We start from the raw sequence: 21,349 nt of genomic DNA, 5'->3' as shown, positions 1-21,349 counted from the left end.
GCCTCCTGCACACTCTCTGTTTCTGTTTTCAATTCACAACCCAGGAACACTGTGTTCCTGGGTTGTTTCATGACATGTGAACAAGGAAATGCAGAATTAACCAGACAACAAACCATGGTTTAACTCTGGCTGTTAAACCCCTAAACAACCCAGAGTTTCCAGGTTTGCACATCAGGAAACAACCCAGGAACAGGGTGTTCCTGGGTTGTTAATTGAAAGCAGAAATAACGAGTGTGCGGGATGCATCACGCTCATCATGTTGTTTGCCTCCAACAATTCCTGGATGAAAAAACCCAGGAATTGCCATCGTTAAGTGTGAACCAGATCATTGTTTCATGTCCAGTGTGGCTTGGATGAAGTCAATTCCCACGTGATTAGAGCTGACAGCTTTTACAGCAACAACGAGGTTCCCTTGGGATACTTAAGGGTACGGGGTAACAAAGAAAATTCCTTAAGTATGGTGGCGGGCTGGTAATACCAGAAATAGTCCCCTCACTCCCACAGGGTGAGGTGTCATAACGTAGTATGATGAGCAAGAAGACGCCGCCACCACTGAAAGTGATATATCTCATGTCTTACTGGCAAGATGCACGACGTGACTTTGGAGGCAGAGAGAGGCTGAAGACAGCATGATGCAGGTGTGGCTTGGAGTGTCTGGCAAGACCCTGATGGCTTTTTAGCAAATAAGGAATAATAATAATAATAATAATAATAATAATAATAATGTCAGTAACACACTCTTCTCTTTACAGAAGATGCTCCTAGCCAATCAAAAATTGAACATATATACCATGTTTTCTCCCCCTCCCCCTACCTCCACTGCTGCCTCCTGTCTTCCCATGGTAAGGGCATAGGATGTCTTCTCAATGGTGGCAGTTTCTTCCACTCATTACACTACATCACCAGCTGCTGCTAAGTGTAAAATAAAATAAACATAAATATATATTTTATCTGAAAGTTGAATTTGAAGGAAATAGACAACACAGGTTAGATTTGCTGCTGGAATACTTGTCCACTGGTCTCGGGAAAGTGCTCAAAGCAGGGCTACTGTAATGCAAATAATTCGTATTTCCTGTTCTGATAAAGAGAATGAACCAGCTCAAATAAAGCCATGACTGTAAACAAGATATGGGATGCATAACTTACTAATTTCACTGGTAATGGGAAAAGTGAAGTTAGGGTTACAGCTCAAATATACTAAGAGCACTTGGTAAGCACTTGACATACGCAGCTATACATGACTTGGGACCACGATACCTAGCTGACACTCTTCCCTTATATATACCCAGTTGACCCCTGATATTGTCTGAGGCCTAACTGGTCATTCCATGGCCAATGGAATGTTGCCAGGTAGCAGTTCATAAGCAGGCCTTCTCAGTTTGGAACGATCTCACACTTTGGAATAAGCTCCCATTGTTCAAGAGGTAGAAATGATGGCAAGTTTTAAACGCCTCTTGAAAACACACAGGGAAACACAGGCTTTCTCTGACTTGTGAGAGACTTTGTTGCTACTCTTTTTATAGTTATGATGTTGCAATTTTTTAAATGTTAATGTTTTTAATTAGTTATTATTTTATCTTGTTTCTATATTGTTATGTTGTTTTTGAATGTGAACTGCTTAGGGATTTTAAGATATTAAGTGGTACAAAAGTAATGATGATGATGATAGTAATAATAATAGCAAAGTCTCTCTTGTATAGTTTAAGGTTAGTGACAAGGAGCAGTACCACTGCCTGTGTTTTTCTCTGCTATGAATCTAGTTCCGATAGTTTGAAACATCTTTAATATTATACATACTATACAATAAAGGCACAGTATTGTGTGATAAGAATAAATTCCAGGTATGACTTTGGTTCTAAATTTTATTTGTTTAAACTACTCTAAGTGCTACTGAAATGCAGTTTCTTTTTTTGAGCAAATAGGAAAGCAAAATATATATAGTTTCTGAAAACTACAGAGCTGGAATCTATTTTCATGTGAAAGCTGCAGTGCAGTTACTTGTCAATATGATGGTGCTGAATGCTAATCTTAGCTTTGGTCAAGAACTAATTGCCAGCCACTTCACTTACCACCAGAATTAATAGCAACATCTTAATTGTATGCTTCCTGGTGAAACAGATAGACTCCAAGACAGAAATACTATTGGTAATAAACTAAGTTATAGCAATATACCTATGAAAGGATGCACACAAATCTTCAGATGCCCATTTAAGACTTGGGTATCTTCATTTCCACTTGTTCAATAGTGTCCTAAAGAGATATGAACTTCAAAAATAAGCTATGAAAATAGTGCAGATAATATCATTATCTTAACTGAAATAAACTTAGAGATGGAGAGAAATTCATTCTAATTTTATACTTTTGAACTAATACATGAATTGAAACTCAGTTATCCTTTGAAGTTATCCTTTGCACGTCTCCAAATTTTGCAATGCAGTTGTCAAATCAAAAAAGTGTACAGAATGTGATTATTGTGGGAAAGTGCACACAAAATCCTCCATATTTGTGAAAATAATGTTCAGAAATGCAATATATTAGGAAAACTGTATGCATAAAATGTGTATATTAAGCAAAATTGCATGCAAAATTGCATGTATTAAAAAAATGCATATAAAATGCATATAAATGTTCCTGCTGATATTTAAAAAAACCCCAATCTCAATGTTCAGCACAAACCAGACTTAAGATGGTAAAAATGAGAACTGAAATGAACGGATTTATCCATCCCTACATACACTAAGAATTAAAAAAAACCCAATTCAAGCACTTTAAAACACACAAAAGTGAAACTATAGCTCTGGACACTATATATGCAATTTCTTATCTTGAAAGAACCACAAAAGATGAATTTCAAATTAAGGTATATTAACTCAGATTTGTCAGTAACTTGTACAGATATTGAGATACAGAGTGCAAAACCATTGGGCATGCTCATGAGAGGCATGAACTACCATTTTGTCAAGTGTCATTTTATTAACTCGTTTCTAGCATAGAAATGGATATACTAAGAATTCCAAATCAGATGGAACTAAAAACTGCATTCCTTGATCAGACCACTTGTCTCTTTCTTTCTTGTAGGGCACTCTTTTCTTGACAATTTTATAGTATTTCATTGTACTGATCCATGGATCCAGACTTGTGCTCAGTGGAGTTCTACTCAAGGAAGGGGACAGGGCAGTGGATTTTTCTGATTCCTCCATCCCTCTGCAGCCCCTTGTGGCCCCTAAGTCAGAACATATCCCCATCACCATATTCCAGAACAGCATGGAATATGGTGATGGGGAGCCTTTGCTGGATCCTAGTTTCCTCCAGAAATCAAAAGATTCCCTCAGTTCACAAAGAGGTGCATCTGGATCCAACCCCATATTATTAGATATTTACAGAGAGATTACTGCTCAGTAGTTATCACATGAAAAGAAATTAAAAACTGGCTTACTAGATCAGAGCTGCATCTGTCTAGTCCAGCATTCTATTTCCATTTAGAAGCTACTGGAAGCCTAAAAGCAGGACATGAAAATAGTGGCCATCCCATTTTTTTGTCCCTATGATTGTCAGACATATACTGTCTCTTAATATGGAGCAGCACAAGTATGCGTAATTCACATTGTTTCCTTTAAAACGTTCATATTTCTGTCAAAATCTTCATAAAATAAATGAATGTTAAAATTAACATAAATTAGTATTTATCACATGAAAACATTACCATAATGTTATGAAACCACTTGAGTTCATTATCCAGTGATATGGCAATGGATCTAAAGAATTATGAGCAGAAGGGACCTAGCCACTCATGCTGTTCTGCATACATTCCTGCAATAGTTCTACAGCAGTTCTCTTTGTTTCCACTTGCAGAAGCTGAAGAACATCTTTGGGTTTAGTTTCACTTTTCTCATACAATGTTCCAGACCGAAATATACAACAGACTTTCTGTGAGAAAAAAATGCATCTTCTGTATGTGGAAGAATGCCTTTCACCCTACTCACTGAATTCTAAATATTATTCCAATATGTAAAGATTTAAAAATAAATAACTTACGAGCTTACTCAGTACAGAAAATATTGTGAATTAAACACAACTGGATTACAAAATAAGTATTTATCGCTAAAGCTAAAATAGCTTTGTAACTTTGCTTAAAAGAAGTAAATTTATTTCACTCTATAAATCGTTAAATGTTGGCTATATTACATAAAATCTACAAGAAAAGAAATCACAAATCCATATAGGCATCTTTAATTAATTATTAAATAAAAGGAATTTTTTAATCAATGTCATGTAGTTTTATAAAAGATAAGACTTTAGACCTGCTTTAAAAAATGGAGCAATATCATAACTGCACATACCCACCCACCGCGCCCCATCTCAATGTACATATGCACTGGCATTACTGTTAACTGGAATAATTCTGTTATCTCTTACAATTAAGTGCAAACTTATTATACACAAGCACAACCTCTCCCCACACTGTGAAAAATAATAAAACATAGATACCCCCAAAGGGCTGCATGCTGAGCTTTATATATGCGTTCAAGGTTTTGCATCACCCTTTCCTGACAGAAGCTCCTGAGCAGTCATGGCTGATTCAGGGCAATTCAGCAATCCCTGAATGCTGCTGCTGGGGAAGAAGCTGATGTTGGGGACGAAGTAGGAGGGTCCAGTGAGTAGAAGCAAGTCTCTGTATTCCTGAAGTGCTATTTGGATTGCAACCAGATAGTATAGGACATTGTGTTGATTTAAAAAATGTGTACAACTATCTCCAAGTACTAAGTTTCATAATTAATTTCATTTACTCAGTTAAAAATATTATTATTTATGCAACAGCATTAGATATCCATGATTATGGGTGTATATATGCAAATGAAAAAATAAAACCTTAACCCACCATATCTTTTTCTCCAGTCTGAAAGCTGCCGCTCGTGAAAAGTATGGTGTATATGATAGAATGATACTGTACCTGATTAGCTCTGGAGGTGGTCATGGGATCAGATGGAGAGGACTTGGTGGTAGTTGGGGATGATGGCAATGTCTGGGAACAAAGCAGTTCAGGAGCAAATCAACCTCAACAAGCCTTAGACTGAACAGTTAAAAAAAAAATCAAACAAATGTAATGTAATAGAAAATTAAACATAAAAAGCCTGAGAACTAAATTTATCTTCCTCATTGGAACTTAATGGAATTTAATGCCAATCAAGCAAATAACTAATGCATGTAAGTATGCATGCATATGCAAGTAAAACAAATCAATGACTTAAAATTAAGATGGTAAACTCACAAAATAATAAAAATACACTGACCATATGAATAATATTTTCTTTCCCATATTGTTTCTTGGGAAAGTAAACACTAGTTAAAGTAAACACAAATTCCAGCAAGTTCAATGAGCAGATGTACTATTTAACCACCATTCTGATAAAAAGGGCTTGGAAAAGTAAAATTCATATTCTGATATAATATCTTTCCCCTTCTTCATTGCATCTTGATTTTGTCTTACACAGCTGACTCCACATAAATTTAGTGATTCATATAGTATTCAAAGTTTTTAAAGCATTAAATTGCCAAAATATTTATTGATTTTTCTTTCTTTAAAGCAATCGGCTTATGGAATATGTAATTATCAACTATGTCATGGATAAAATTACAATTAGAAATGTCACAACAGAACTTCAGCAATATATTAATCATTGACGTTAACAAGAAATACTAATCTAAAAAGAAAAGCTGTTAAAGAATCTAGAATATAGTTATAATATGTTAATATTTGGATAGTATCTAATGGTGATTGTCTGCATGTATCCGGTCCTGCCGATTCTGCTGCACAAGCAGCTCCCACTGTTTGGACAATGGCAATTTAGCGCTTCTGGGGGGAAATCAGAAATGAGTGAAAATGCTTGTTTCTGGAAGGAGAGAGGTCGGTGGAGCTCCCATAAAATAACTCTGCTGACCTGCCCCCTTCCAGAAACAAATGTTGTCACTTGTTTTGGGACTTGCCCCTGGAAGGGCTAACTTGCCATTGTGCAAGTAGTGGGAGCCGATTGCACAATGGAATTGGCGGGGCTGGGTGCACATGAAACAAAAGCGGTGGTGGGCCCCACCTCCCGATGGACAGGATTGGATACTGCCCTTTGTCCTTAAATATGCAGCTTAGTAATTTTAAAACACTTGCTAATGAAAAAGCATTGGTTTGAAATCTCTGTGGACAGCTCTGCAACTTGGTTTGACCACAGTTATCAGGCTTTAGCATAATTCTAGCAAGATGGCCACAATTCAACTTTCAAGATTATTTTAATTAAAAATACAACTCTTAAATATTTTGAGTATTTCAGTGTATCTGAAATAACAATAGTAGTGTAAGTAAGAAGGAATCTAAATACTTTACAGAAATGTATCAGTGTATGACTAAAGTAAAACTACTTCCAGGAATGAATGATCCATATGACAGGCAGTTTGCAATGGTTACAGTCCTTGAGACTGACACTATACAGAAGCATTTCCAGGTGAGTACCAATGTGGCAGCTGTAGAATATGAAACAGCCCTCAGACATCAGTGTTTGACCATGTCCCTGTTTAAATTTTAGTTATTTAGGCTGCAATCCTATACCCTTACTTGGGAGTAAGTTCCATTTAATTCGATGGGGCTTACTTCTGAGGAGACACACAGAAAATTATGCCGTAAAAAACAAAACAAAAAGCTATGCATTTAATTACAGCCCAAAAGCTGTAATTCCTCACTGGCTTGCATGGATCTACCTGAAACCAACCAAGTTAAAGCATCATAACATTTCTGTCCAGCATAACAGGAGAAGACAGAGACTGAAGGTATGTTTATATGGGGAGAGATTTCAAGGAGTGGGACATGCCTAACCTAAGACCTTCACAGACTGGATGGCAAGGCCTGGTAAGCTGAATTCAACATGTGGCCCAGAGTTCCTCATCTGTAATATACATGGAGACCAACTAATCGTTGAGTTGTTAACACTAACCTTGAGCTGTGGTGCTCAGAAATTAGCAAGGTATAATGAAAATAGTAGGAGAATAGTTAGCTGTCTCTTGTGAGTCCTTATTCACTGGCTGAAGTGCTGTGATATATATTCACAACCACCTCTCCTTCTTAAGATCAGGAACATAACATAACATATGCAAACACAAGTTCTCTAAAGACTGTGAAGGTTGGTTATTAAGCCCTTCTAAATCCCTTCATCTCCACAGATCCTATGTTACATTTAAAAGAAGTTACAGACAGTAGTGATAGCTAAAGATTGAAGGTTCAAAAGCTGAATAGAGTGATGGTTGCTAAGATGGAAGAAGAAAATGGCATTGTAATGAAGTAGCTCTCTTTTGAGTGAACAGTACTGACTCCATTTTTGAGACACAGCCAAAAAGCCAGGTGTCTTCATCCCCAGCCTCAGCTGGGAGAAAGGCGCAGGAATAGGATTGAGAGTATCATGCAAGGCTAGGTCAAGCAACTCAGTTTCTAATAGATTGCTTAAAATACATTCCTCAAAGGCAAAGGTGGGGATAAATATTCAGCAAAATATGAATGTGCTGGATAGAAAGAGTGATATCTGGTAAGTTACCTAGTCAACTATGTGTAATATCTCCCATTATTGAACTCCTGCCTTGTCACCTGTCTTTAAGACAGTCATTAATATGCAAGGTCATCTTTTGTTAAAAGACTAAGAGATAGTAAGTAGGAATTTTGTTTCTAGTAAGTACAGCCATCATCCCCAAGTACCTTGTTTTGTTGTATGGGATGGAAAGCCAACTCAGTCTTCACCCCATAGCAAGTAGCACCATTTCCAGTGCCTATGAGCAGTGCCTGGCTCATCAGAATTTTGATGTCACTGCCTTTCTCTGAACTGTATAAGAAGCCTCTGATTTGGGAAGTCCCTAGTCCCCCCTCTTCCCAGAGGTGTGGGGCCATACTGCTGAAATCACTTGGTGCCTCACCCTTGCAGGGGTAAGGTGCCACACTGCTGCTAAAATCACTCAGAGTCTCTCCTCCCAGAGGAAAGGCTCCATGCTGAAATCACTAAGCTCCTTGCTTGCCAGAGCAAGGTGCCAACAGTGGGTGCTTTGCCTCCCCTTGTCAAGGCTCTCTGCTTTCCTTCCGCTTCACTTGAGATCAGGAAAGGGCTTCAGCCCAAGGAAAGGTATATTGCTTTTGGGGGTTCTTAGTACAAATTGTAGCCTCCACCCCTGCTTTCTCTTCTCTCTCTGCATGTGTCTGTAGGCTTCAGGCCTTGGGAATACGCCTTCCCACAGTCTGAGAACTACTTTTAGGCCTGGTGCTCAGCTTCACCAAGAATGCAGCTAATTTCACCAAGAAAGCATAACTTGGTGAAGGCTGGAGCATCCCCTATTGGTCTTAAGTGTTAAATCCATTTGCTCAGCTAATTCCCCCAAGACCAGCTTATGTATTTGAATCTTTGTAAACCTCAATAAATGTGCCATTGTGGCATTATCCTCTCCAACAGTGTCTGAGTGTGAATCCATTTGGGTGGGAATCACCTTCTTAGCCATAGATGCACTACTGCCAATGTCTAGATTCCTTATAAGTGGGTGTGTGAGTCTTGTTAGAATGTGTGCAAGTTTGTACACGGGTCTAACTAGAGCACATCACATAACAGCACACAGTAGGCAGAATATAGAACAGAATGAACTTAAAGGATTAGATGGATAGAGAACACACAGCTTGAGAAACAGCAGCACAGAAAGCAGAGAAAAGAAAGGAGGAGTCATGGAAAAAGTGTTGGAGGGACTTATTGCCATGCATCCCCTGAAGGAAACCTCAGAGGATGATCTAGAGCCCCCTGAGCTGGACATATCTGGGGAACAGAGAGCTTCAGGGACCCTGGGACTGGCTAAGAAGATCCTGGGGCCTCTGGGGAGACAGCATCGGGTTCATCCCCTCAAGAGGTGGAGGGCTCTGCTTCAAGCTACTGTCAACTCCCAGGAACGCTGGTGTCTAGTGATACAGTCAAAGACGGTGGCCAGGTGAAGAAGTGCCTGCTTACAAAAGATAGCTCCTTGAGAGGAAAGAGCAACTCATGAGCAATGCTGTCCTCGTGAGGAGGACCTTTTCCAGAGTAACTGGAATGATTTGCAAATGAGTCCTGAGCGGGGTTCAGGCAGCTCAAGCTTAAAAGCCTCAATCTGAAGCAGGGAGTAACTGGAACAATGTGCATTAATTTCTGTATTCTTTGGTATCTTAGCTCTCTTCACTGGTGCCATGGGTGGTCTTCAGATTTTGCCTTTGGAATCAACTATCTTGTTCTCTGCTTGGGCTCTGCCTGCTCAGACCTGGACTGCCGGGGTTGGACTCGATGGTCTTATAGGCCCCTTCCAACCTTACTATTCTATGATTCTCACATTGCCTTGGTACCTAACCTTTGCTGGTGGCTTACTCCCCTGCCTTGGCCTCACCTGAAACAGGACACTTACATATAGGGTGTAGGGACAAAAGGGGTTGTGTGCTGTTGGCAGGAAAGATAGGTGAATGCTAGGGTGACTGAGGGAGGAAAGCTGCGTGTGGACAAATTCCAAGAGACTGAAATTGACTAAGAAGGATAGGTATAAGGTGGACAGGTACTTCATGGCATCTGGCCCCATCACTTCCTGACATATAGAAGGGGAAGAAATGGAAGCAGTGACAGATTTTATTTTTTTGGGCTCCAAGATCACCACAGACGGTGACTGTAGCCATGAAATTAAAAGACGCTTGCTCCTTGGGAGGAAAGCTGTGGCAAACCTAGACAGCATAGTAAGAAGCAGAGACATCACCTTGCCGGCAAAGGTCCGTCTAATCAAAGCTATGGTTTTCCCAGTAGTAACGTATGGCTGTGAGAGCTGGACTCTAAGGAAGGCTGAGTGCCAAAGAATCGATGCTTTCGAACTGTGGTGCTGGAGAAGACTCTTACGAGTCCCCTGGACTGCAAGGAGGTCAAATCAGTCAATCCTAAAGGAAATCAACCCTGACTGCTCATTGGAAGGACAGATACTGAAACTGAAGCTGAACTATTTTGACCACCTAATGTGAAGAGAAAACTCACTGGAAAAGACCCTGACGCTGGGAAAGACTGAAGGCAAAAGGAGAAGGGGACGGCAGAGGATGAGATGGCTAGATAGCATCACCGATGCAATGAATATGAACTTGAGCATGCTCCGGGAGACAGCGGAGGACAGGAAGGCCTGGCATGCTATGGTCCATGGGTTCACGAACAGTCGGACACGACTTAACGACTGAACAACAACAACAATGGATAGGTACTGCTGCTTGTAGCAGATTCCATCGCACACCTGTTTTACAATAGTCCTGCCCGTTAACATTCCTTGAGCTTCCATAAAAGGATGCAATCTAGGTGGAAAGCCTCAATTTCCAAGATGGCAGACTCTTTTTCTAATGTTACTTTATCAAAGAAAGGAAATAGACTGCTTTGCCATTACTGCTATTAATTATTCCACTTTCATATAGGTGCTTATAAAATTATTATACTATACAGTAACTTCACAGGAACAGATATAACGTCAAGGAATCTATAATTCCTCGTATCACTTTTTTTTTTAAAGGAAAGCTCAAAGTATCTGACACCACACCATAGCTAGTGATCCTGAAGTTAATGGTCATAAGTGCTGAAAGAGATAAATTCATGTTCCTGCACAGAGCAGTTTTCCAGGGGATACAGTTTCCTGCAGTAAGGAAAAATAAAGAGCTGCAGTGCCAATTGCAACCCTTTATCTGCCTGTAATGAGGAAGATAGAAGGCACCTGTGGGCACAAAGTTCTCCTTGGTAACAGTTGACATTAAAGGTTGAAGATGTATACTATCTTACCTAACAGTCTTACCTAACAACATTGAAGTGTACTGACATCAGGTAACCTTATTGACACAAAACATCCTGGAACTATGGCACTGGAATAATTGAATATAAAATGATTTCATTGGGTTGAGTCCAATGGTGTCATGCTGCTGATGGAACTATTTCTGCAAGCAGAACCAGGAGGGGTGTTTCTTCGTCCCACTTGCACCCTCAACATCTGTTCTGGAGGCTGGGAAACCTGCTGGATCAGATTTTCAAATGGTATGGAGGGATGCAGGGCCAGGGGGGAGGAGAGAGCGAGAAAGTCCTGTTCTGCTAGCAGATGTCCACTAACTTAAAGTTGGATTTAACCCAATTCTTTTAATAAGCAAGAACACCAACTGAAAATATAGATGCTTCTTGTGGAAAAGCTACAGATAGTAACATTAATAACATTTCAGTTTAACTTCTGCTGGTGAAAGAGCAAGCACCTCAAAACTTGGACTAAGCAACAGAAATGGGTTGAATAAACACAAAACATTTTGTATTCTCTATGATAAATATGGCAATAATTCTCATTGGCAGTTCTCAACATTGTACTATTTGAAGTTTCAGACATATCCTTCACTAAATAACGAAGAACATTCAAAAATCCCATGTAAATGTAATCAAGAAAACTGGCATACATGCCCTTCATTTTTTTTCTGTTAACAGTAGCTTGTCATTAAAAATATGCATATATTCCTTCACCAAAACAAATTAAGATGTTCTCATGGAATCAGGCTTAAGTATAACATTAGTTTATTTTCAAGACACAGTCTTTGAGAAAGCAGTCTTAACATCAGGGCTGCAGCCTTATTAAAATACATCTTAATTGATCATTTGAGTTTTATTATATTAATGGATTGATTTATGAAATTTACATAAATAATATTTCTGAAGCAAGAAACATATTTTCTTTGTTTTTAGATTATGCAAACATATGTCATAGCAGGCATCTTAGCAGATATACATCTTAACCTGTATATGAGAGGAAAGAGAATGGCTCTTTTAAGATGGTGGTTGCCATCACCAGTTTATATAAGCTCAGATAGATAGATAGATAGATAGATAGATAGATAGATAGATAGATAGATAGATATAGATGCCTGGTTAATCACTAATCACAGGCATGTTTTTTGTTGATTAATTTTTTAATCCATTAATCTCCATCTTATTTTCCTTGGGCATAACAACAGGAAGGAGTCAGAGAGATCTGGCTCTGTTCCTCTTCTAATGCCATTGTGGGATTACTGCCTTGCAGGATCTCTGTACATTCAGCTGTGGAAAAGATGAGCAGTATTTGATTGTATATCACCTTGGGGTTGGGGGGGCTGAAAGGTGATTCATAAGTATGTTTCATAAATAATAGGTTAATCCGATTTAGGGAAAAATTCTATCTGGATCGACGGTCACCTCTGAGCCCAGGGGCAATCACCTATCCAGTGCAGGGCAGGAGAAGTGGTGAGGAGCAGAACTCCTCCTTGCTCTCCCCACCCTGGTTTCACAGCTAGACAGTCGATTTTGGCTGTCTAGGTTCGGGACCTTGGAATGCAGGAAGCAGCAGCAGGAAGACACATTCTATGTGCCGTACCGGCATTTCCGACCTCTTTGCCCTGCCCTGCCCCTGGGAGTGCCCTGTTTTTGCCTCTCCGTGCTGCTCTTCCAAGCATGGAGCATGGGGCCGATCTGTGCTGCCTACAAGGTGGTGTGGGAGGGGGTGGGGGTCTGTTCTCCAGGAACCAACCTCAGAGCGCAGGCTCCAAGGTCAGTTCCCAGGAACCGACCTATCCTATGGCTGCCTAGCCGCTGACTAGAGGCCATAGAATTGCACCCATAATCAATGAAACATTGAACCCCTACTTAAAACAAAACACAATGCGAATAACTGCATGTGTACTGCAATAAAATGAAAGCAAAACAGGATTTAGAGATTCAGCCGAAAAGAGTTATCCTATTTCCAGCAAAACCAAATGTGTGGGATCCAGAGAATCTCTTACACGAGCAGAAAGTGCTTCTCTATTTCCGCCAACTCTTCCAACCAAATGTAGCCCCATGACAATGCAGTTCCTGAAACAGTGGCTTTACAGATGGGGCTGAAGTGGAAAAAGTAGTGGGAAAGCTCAGTTTCATGAGGCACAGCACTTACAGTTATGTGTCATAAATACTTTATTATTATATATATAAAAAACCCATCTCACCTGCAAGTGTTCTTTGAAAGTGATCTATAGGAAAGTTGTACTTATGGGTGACTGCCTCAGCCTAAATTAGACCTTTCTAGAAAGTAAAGGCTGTTAAGATTCCTCCTAACCAATAGGTTGTGTCACTTCAGGCAAAGCTTATCAAGATGGGAGGAATTCTCAGTTCAGCATATCGAATTGCCAAAATATCACTACCTAAGACAGAGTACAGAGGACAGAGGAGGGACCTGTGACTGTGATTCACTTTGAAAGGAAAACAGTTATAAGCAAACTATACTGTTTTCAATGAATGAATATGCAAGCTACATGGTAGTTCGGTTCCATTTGCTTAATTACCTGTGCTGCGTCACAGGTTGCTGTGTTGTCTGAACCTGCAGACAGTGGGGGTAGGTTCTAACCCATCCCACAGCCCATAGCTTGTAGTAGGGCTTGTGGGTGGTTAGAAGCTATCCCTGCTGTGCCACATGCTGAGTTTGGACAACACAGCAATCTGCAATGCAGGCAATTAAGGAAATGCTGGGTGCACGAGCTGCACACGTGGGGGCAGGGGAAACAACCCATACTGTACTGCATAGTTTCTCCCGCTGATCGTGTGAACCTGGTCAGTAAGGAAGGAGGGTAACACACTGTCAGTCACCCTACAGCCATCAATTTGGAGACCCTTCTTTGGGTTCTCTTGCCCATTGAAATTACACAGGTAGTGGCTGGGTTTGCATGATGGGGGAGGGAAAATAAGCTACAGTGGCTTATTTTCCCTCCCTGTGTGTGCCAGCCACGCACCACCAAATTACTGTAATTACCCTCATTGGTGCAGCTTGTTGTGACATCCAAACCTGATGGGGGTGGTTTACACGCCAGAACCCATGGCATGTTCTAGGGTTGCAAGGAGGTTTGTACCCCCCCCCCATCTTTACTGGGTTTGGACTTCATGAGAAGCCACACCTGGTAAAGGTAATTATGATAGTTAGGTGATTGATTGATTGATTGCATTTATACCCCGCCTTTTTTCCTCTTGCAAGGAACCCAAGGCGGCTTACATTATCCTCCTCCTCTCCATTTTATCCTCACAACAACAACCCTGTGAGGTGGGTTGGGCTGAGAGTCTGTGACTGACCCAAAGTCACCCACTGAGCTTCCATGGCCGAGTGGGGACTAGAACCCGGATGTCCCAGCTCCTAGTCCAACACTCTTGCCACTACACCACACTGGCTCACATCACAGGTGGTGCGTGATCTGCATGCACAGGGAGGGAAAACGAGCCATAGTGGCTTATTTTCTCTCCCTAATCATGCAAGCCTGCCCAGTGACTAGAGGACAACTTCCCCATAGTTGTACCCTGACTATAGAATGCCTTTCCTATGTAAAAATGGTTTCTTTGCCTAGGCTTTTTAGTTGAGTGTATTTTATTGCTGCTGCTTTTTAGATGTGTCTGACACAAGTTTTAGCCTGACAGTTCATCTGCTGCTGCTGCTTTTAGTTTTGTTGTTTTTATATTGTCTGTCTATTTATGATATTTAGTTTTAGGTTAATTTTTATTCTGTCAGCCACCTCAACTTTTTAAAGACGAAGAATAGAAATATATTTAAGAAAATAAATGAAGAAATCTGGACATACATATTCTTCCCGAAGGAGAAATTGTGGAGAAAAATAGACAAATGATCAAATTTCCTCCTCACAAGCAAACAGCTGATCTAAAGGAAATCCAATTGGCATTTTTAAGGAAGGAACAGAATGAAAACTACCAATGACAAAAAGGAAACTAGTGCAATGAGATTAGAATTTAAGATAATGAAAAAGCAGCATATTTAGCTTAAGTTTCTTTTGTACTTGTACACATGCTATATATTATATTAAATAAGAATATTTTAGCATTCTCTTCCACGATGTCTTTTACACATAAGAAGCTTATTGCTGTAACATAATTTTATGACATTACAAAGTGTCATAGATGCAATATGAATAATGCAATAAATGTTTGTATGCCTCTGGTCAGCAAATAGGACTCCACCCGCTGACTCACTCGCACACAAGCTGAAACACAGGCAGACAGTTGCCTGTGCCTATTGTATTCAGGAAAGAAACTTATATGAATATACCGACCCACCCTCCTAGACACGCACACATATGCCTGCTTATAAGAAATTAAAGACAGTAGCAGTCCATTAAGGATTTGAACGGAAGATTGCTGCAGCTCAGGCAGGTGACTTATTGAGGAGCTCCAAGGCACACTCAATATACAAACATCTATCGAAGAGCTCAAATTAGACTTGTATTCCATCCTATAGAACTTTATCACAAAGGCTTTACCCATCCCACTCGCTGTCATTAAATCCAATCCCTTCCAAATATTTGGAACTGATGCACCTGAAATAAGGAATTTTCAATGGGCAAAGAAGTGTATGTATCTTTGGCTTTTTATATGCCAAAGAAAATAAACAAAGGCAAACTTTCATAACTATTCTACTACTATCACCAGATGTGTTAAGAGACTGGTAAAGCTGTGCATGAGAATAAGTTGCAAATGAATATCGTTCTTCTCTTCACCTAATTTCTTGTGGCTTTTTTTTTTTAATAGGCCCATTAAGACAACTAAGTTTTGAATATTCAAAACCTTTCCTTTCTCATGTGATAAAATGTCAATTTATAAGACCCAAGATATGTTGCAGGATAATCTCCACATTACTAATTAGCAGGGAGAATAAAATACCTGAAGAAATATTGAGAAAGAGCAATCTACATCTCACACTGAAACATGAACAGGAAATGATGACACTATGACAGATACCATATATTTTAAAAATGCATGTATCAAAGATTTCTAGTGGTAACACTGTTTTTATCAATCTGTAGAAGAATCTTTCAAGATTACCTAATTGGTTTCCTGATGTTAGCCATTTGGGACACCAATGATTATTTCAAACTCCATGGACGGATATCAGATAAGCCCACAATATTATCTTGTACCTAACAGTCTGTGGGAACTGCAGGAGAATTAATGAATTTGTTCCATGGCTTCTCACCCACTGGTCACTAACTCATTGAGAATCAAAAATGAACTTAAGAACTCCTGGGTCCAATGGTGTGCTATAACACTAGTTGGGGTATAGTGAAAGCAGTAAGTATTTTGGACTACTTTTGACAGAGCTGAAGTTCTCTTGGATTCCTGGAATTGCTCTATAGAGTTGTATAAGGTTACATATCCTGCTGCTCCCACAATCAGCAAGTACAGGAATGCCATGCAATGCAGGTGATTTAAGTTATATTTTTAAACTTTATGACTCCTAATGGGGCAGGGGGGAGAAGGTACTGGTCTCCACACTAGACAGAAAATACCAACCAGAGTGAAACAAACATGCAAGTAAGTGCATGAATTCTTTAATAGAGTATTTAAGACACACAATGGTTTTCTGTTCCAGCCATAGTTACCTCACTACCTTCATCAAGGGAAATGCTCAAACGATGGTGTCCTTTAAAACAGCTTTCAATCCCTCTGTTATTATGAGGTCTCCCATAACAGGACAGAGTAATGTCAATGATGGATTAACAGCAGGTCTCCAGATTGGGAGGCTTGATATCACAGTGTTGGGAGTGGGTTTCCCATGGACCTATCTACTTCAGATGTAGACTACTTCCAGACAAGGCTTTTATCCCATCATCACCCTGTCTCATTCATGGAAATTTATAGGGGGTCTGGATGATGTTGTCTTCCACTTGTAACTGTCCTGTGTTTCCCCATAACTTCTTCTGTCTTTTTTCTTACCACCAAAAATCCATTAAGGAAAAAAAAAAGAAGGAATAGCTTCACAATGGCTTCTAACGCTTAGCACTAGGGCCTCTCTGCCTGGAAGCACCTGTAATCTCAGAGCTTCTGCCTATAATTTTTGAGCATTCTTCAGAAACCTCCAGGAGACTGGAGGTGGGTGAATGTTGTCCCCATCTTCAATAAAGGAGGAGGAACCCAGGCAACTCCTGACTGGTCAACTGGATGCTGATACCTGGAAATGTTCTAGAACAGATCATTAAGCATTCAGTCTGTGAGAATTTAGAAAAGAATACTGTGATTACAAAGAGCCAGCATGGGTTTAAAAGTAAATCATGCCAGATAAACCTAGTCTCTTTATTTTGATAGAGTTTCTAGATTGGTAGATGAGAGGAATGTTGTGGATACAGTATAACTTGATTTCAGCTATGCTTTCGACAAGGTCCCCCATGATATTCTTGTTGACAACCTGGTAAAATGTGGGCTAGATGATTTATTTATTTATTACATTTATTTATTACATTTATATCCTGCCTTTTTTCCTCTTTAAGGAACCCAAGGCGGCAAACATAATTCTCCTCCTCTCCATTTTATCCCCACAACAACAGCCCTGTGAGATAGGTTGGGCTGAGAGTCTGTGACTGGCCCAAAGTCATCCATTGAGCTTCCATGGACAAGTGGGGACTAGAACCCAGATCTCCCAACTCCCAGTCCAACAGCAGGTTTATGGACCACACCCAAAGAATGCTTGTCTATGGCTCCTCATCAACCTGGAGAGTAGTGACAAGTAGGATGCTGGAGGGCTTTATGGGCCGAAAGCTGTTCAGCGTGTTTATAAATGACTTGATCAAAGGAGTAGAGGGGGTGCTCATCAAAATTGCAACTGACACCAAACTGGGAGGAGTAGCTAATACCTTAGAAGAAAAGCTGGATTCAAGATGATCTTCATAGGTTGAAGAACTGGGACTAAATGAATTTCCGCAGAGATAATGTAATGTTCTACATTTAGATAGGAAAAAAAAACCAGATGCATAAATATAGGATGGGTGACACCTGGCTTAACCACCATCCTAAATATAGGATGGGTGACACCTGGTACATGTGAAAAGGACTGAAGAGTTTTAGTAAACCACAAGTTAAGCATCGGTCAGCAGTGCAATCTAGCAGATAAAAAGACTAATGCAATTCTAGGCTGCATCAACAGAAGTATAGCATCGAGATCATGAGACCCTAACCCTATTCTGCTTTGGTCAGACCTCAGTTGGGAGCACTGTGTCCAGTTCTGGACAATGCAGTTTTAGAAGGATATTGACCAACTGGAAAGAATTCAGAGGAGGGTGACAAAGATGGTGAGGGGGCTGGAGAACAAGTCCTAGGAGGAAACATCGAGGGAGCTAGATATGTTTAGTTTGGAGAGGAGACAATGAATAGGTGGGATGATACAAGATGATGGAACAAATTTGTTTTCTGTGAGTGTAGGATCCAAACCAACATATTCAAATTATAAAAAGGGGGATTATGACTAAATATTGGGAAGAAATTCCTCATAGTATGAAATGTTTGACCGGGGAACAGACTGCCTTGGAAGATGGTAGACTCTCTTTTTTGAAGAGGCTTTTAAACAGAGGCTGTACGGCCATCTATTTGGGATAGGGATGTACTGGGATAGGGATGCCCAGTACGCTATTTGCGTTCCCCTTTATTTTCGCCGTAATAGTCTACGTAAATATTTACGTAGACTAAGACGGCAAAAAATAAGGAACGCAAATGGTGGACGCCATAGCCGCCGCCATTTGCGTAAGCGTTTTTTTTTTTAACCCAGACGTGATAGGCTATGTAAGTCTTTACGTAGCCTATCACGTCTAAGTAAAAAAAAAAAGAAAAAAAGACGAGACTGCAAATGGCGGTGGTGGCCGCTCGGAAGACTAGCCGCTGCCGCCACCACTGCCGAAGCCGCCGCCATCCGGAACATCCGCCCAGGTAAGTCTCATCCTGGCGGGGTTCCGCGCGGGGGCGGGGGGGTGGCAGGCCGTTCCCACTACGCTATTTGCATTCCCCTTTATTTTCGCCGTCATAGTCTAGGTAAATATTTATGTAGATTCAGACAGCCAAAAATAAGGAATGCAAATGGCGGCGGCCGTAGCTGCCGCCATTTGCGTATGCGGGTTTTTTTGTTTTTGTTTTTCCCAGAGCCCTCCGCGGCCAGAAATCCGGCTGCAGACAGCTCTGGCCTGGCTGGGCCTGGCCAGCTGCTCCACGAAGCTGCCGCGGAGCACAGCCGGCCGTTTGAGGATTCTGGGGGGGAGGAACGGAGCGCCTCCCCCCCCGTCGAGGATTCCGGAGGGAGGGATGGAACGCCTCCCCCCCACCATCAACATAATCCGCGAAAGGTAAGTCACTTTCGTACATCCCTAGCTGTAGCATCGGAGACACAAGCCGAAAGGCAAGAGCCAAAGGGTTCTTGGCCTTTGGCTCTTAGCCTGTGGCTTTTAGCCTGTGACATCATTGGGACTGTTGGCTAAGCAACAGAATCATTACTGGCTTAGAGGCATTCTCTATCTTTTGAACCCTTGGACTTGGTTGCCAGCTTGAGGAAGAGACAGAGACCAGCAGAGCTGGAAATCTTGCATCTGATGAGCCCAGTGCAACCCAGCAATCACCAGCAGCATAGGGCAGAAGCTGGGAAAGCAGAACAGCAGGTGGGGACACTTAAAATAATCTAACACCTGCTCATTAACTGTTGCTCTAAGGGCCACTAACAGTATTTTGGGCAACAGAATCCCCCCCCCCCCGCCCACCAATTGTCAGTTAACTTCTGGGTGACATTTGCGGTGAGTGCATTCTTGTTAGGCTAGGGGTCCTCTATTTTATATTCAACTTTTAATATTGCCTGGGAAATTTACTGCATAACTGGGGGAGTGGAGGTGCGTGTTTGCCCCTATTAGCATGGTCATGGGTAGGGAGAGGTACAGTGTCAGAGAATTAATGGGCCAACTGAGAAGATTAGACACCTTGTGCCTATCCTCCCTTCTGGTTCTTCCTTCAACCAGATGGTTACTAGCTGCCTTACCAGCTTGCCCTTGGGTCTGGTGGTGCTGTTCCTTAATGCCAGGTCAGTCCAAAATAAAATCTCCCTCATCAATTATTTAATTGTGGATGAGAGGGCTAACTACCAAAATCTGGGTGGGGGAGCTGGGAAGGGTTAACCTAGCAGTGCAATACAACATAGACTTGAGGGTCAAGGGAGAGGGTATTACTGTGATCTAAAGAAATTCTATCTTCCCCTTTAGGCTTCCTGCCCATTTGAGTGCCAATCTTGTGTTGGGTACCTGGGACAGGTTAGGGATTCTGGTGGTCCTTCTGACAATCAGTCTCCCTGCCTAAGCTGATGGAGGAGGTCACAAATTTGGTGTTGAGGACTCCTAGGGTGGATTGTTCTGGGAGATCTCAATTTCCATGAGGTTGCCGGATCTGAATGGGTCAGGATTTCATGGCCACCATGACAAACATAGGGTTGTCCCAACATGTTATTGGCCCCACACATGTTAGAGGATTTGGTTTTCTTACTGGGCAGGAGGATGGTGATCTGAAAATTGGGGAATTAATATCCCTTTGTTATGGTCAGATCACTTCCAATTGAGGTTTAGATTTTCAGCAGCTTTTCTTCACTGCAAAGATTAAAATGGTCTGCCCATGGAGACTAATAGAATCTGATGGATTCCGATGGATTCCAGAGGTCTCTGGAGGATTTTTCTGCTGATATAACTACTGCTCCAGTTGAAGCCCTAGTCGCTCTGTGGAATATGGAAATGACTCATGCAGTTGGGACGATTATACCAAAGCATCTTCTGAGCAGAGCCTGGGCAGTCCTTGGTATATACCTGAGCTGAGGGCAATGAAGCAAGAGGAAAGATGGTTAGAATGCAGATGGAGTAAGACTTGTGTTGAGTCCCACCAAACACAGATTAGAGCTCACTATTGAGCCTTCTCTGTGGTGGTGAAGGTGGCAAAGAGGAAGTTATTTTCCCTCTTTGTCACCATTATATCTTGTCAGTGCTGTCCAGCAGAGCTTTTTCTGAGTGGTTTGTGGCTTACTGCAATCTGGGTCAAGGAGAGAGATGGTGGAACCCTTGGTAGCACTCTGTGATGAGTTTGCCCAACATTTCAAAGATAAAGTCACTTGAATCCATCACAACTTGGATACAACAATTAATGCAGTTCCATTAGTAGAGAGGTCCAGAGCAGTAGTTGGTTTTGTTTTATTGGATGAATTTCAATTATGAGGCCTGAAGATGCAGACAAGGTGGTTGGCCAAGTCTGGTTGACCACCTGTGTGGCTGACCCTTGCCCTTTATGGCGTATTATATCTAATAGGGAGGCAATGTCTGGCTGGGTCCAGGAGGTTGTAAATTCCTCCTTGAGATAGGGGATGGTACCAGCCTCCTTAAAAGAAACGGTAATTAGGCCACTCCTCAAGAAGCCTAACCTGGATCTGGAAGAAGTTAACAGCCAATAGGCTGGTTGCTAACTTCCCCTTCCTAGGCAAGGTGCTCAGG

The 21,349-nt window shown here is 41.2% G+C and overlaps 1 protein-coding gene across 1 annotated transcript in view; it reads right to left on the bottom strand.

Annotated features, from left to right (window-relative positions):
* NOVA1 (NOVA alternative splicing regulator 1) overlaps nucleotides 1-21,349 on the bottom strand; it is a 252,560-nt gene that overhangs the window by 36,315 nt on the left and 194,896 nt on the right. Inside the window, exon 4 of the mRNA XM_084827342.1 lies at nucleotides 4,952-5,023. Coding sequence (XP_084683468.1) covers nucleotides 4,952-5,023 — 72 coding nt within the window. The remainder of the gene's footprint in view (nucleotides 1-4,951; nucleotides 5,024-21,349) is intronic.

This window comes from Heloderma suspectum, chromosome 1, assembly GCF_057233095.1.
Source record: "Heloderma suspectum isolate Gila_16-S chromosome 1, 16-S_ref, whole genome shotgun sequence".
Taxonomy (NCBI): domain Eukaryota; kingdom Metazoa; phylum Chordata; class Lepidosauria; order Squamata; family Helodermatidae; genus Heloderma; species Heloderma suspectum.
The sequence above is the reverse complement of the archived record's forward strand: the minus strand, read 5'-3'. Positions and strand labels throughout refer to the sequence as shown.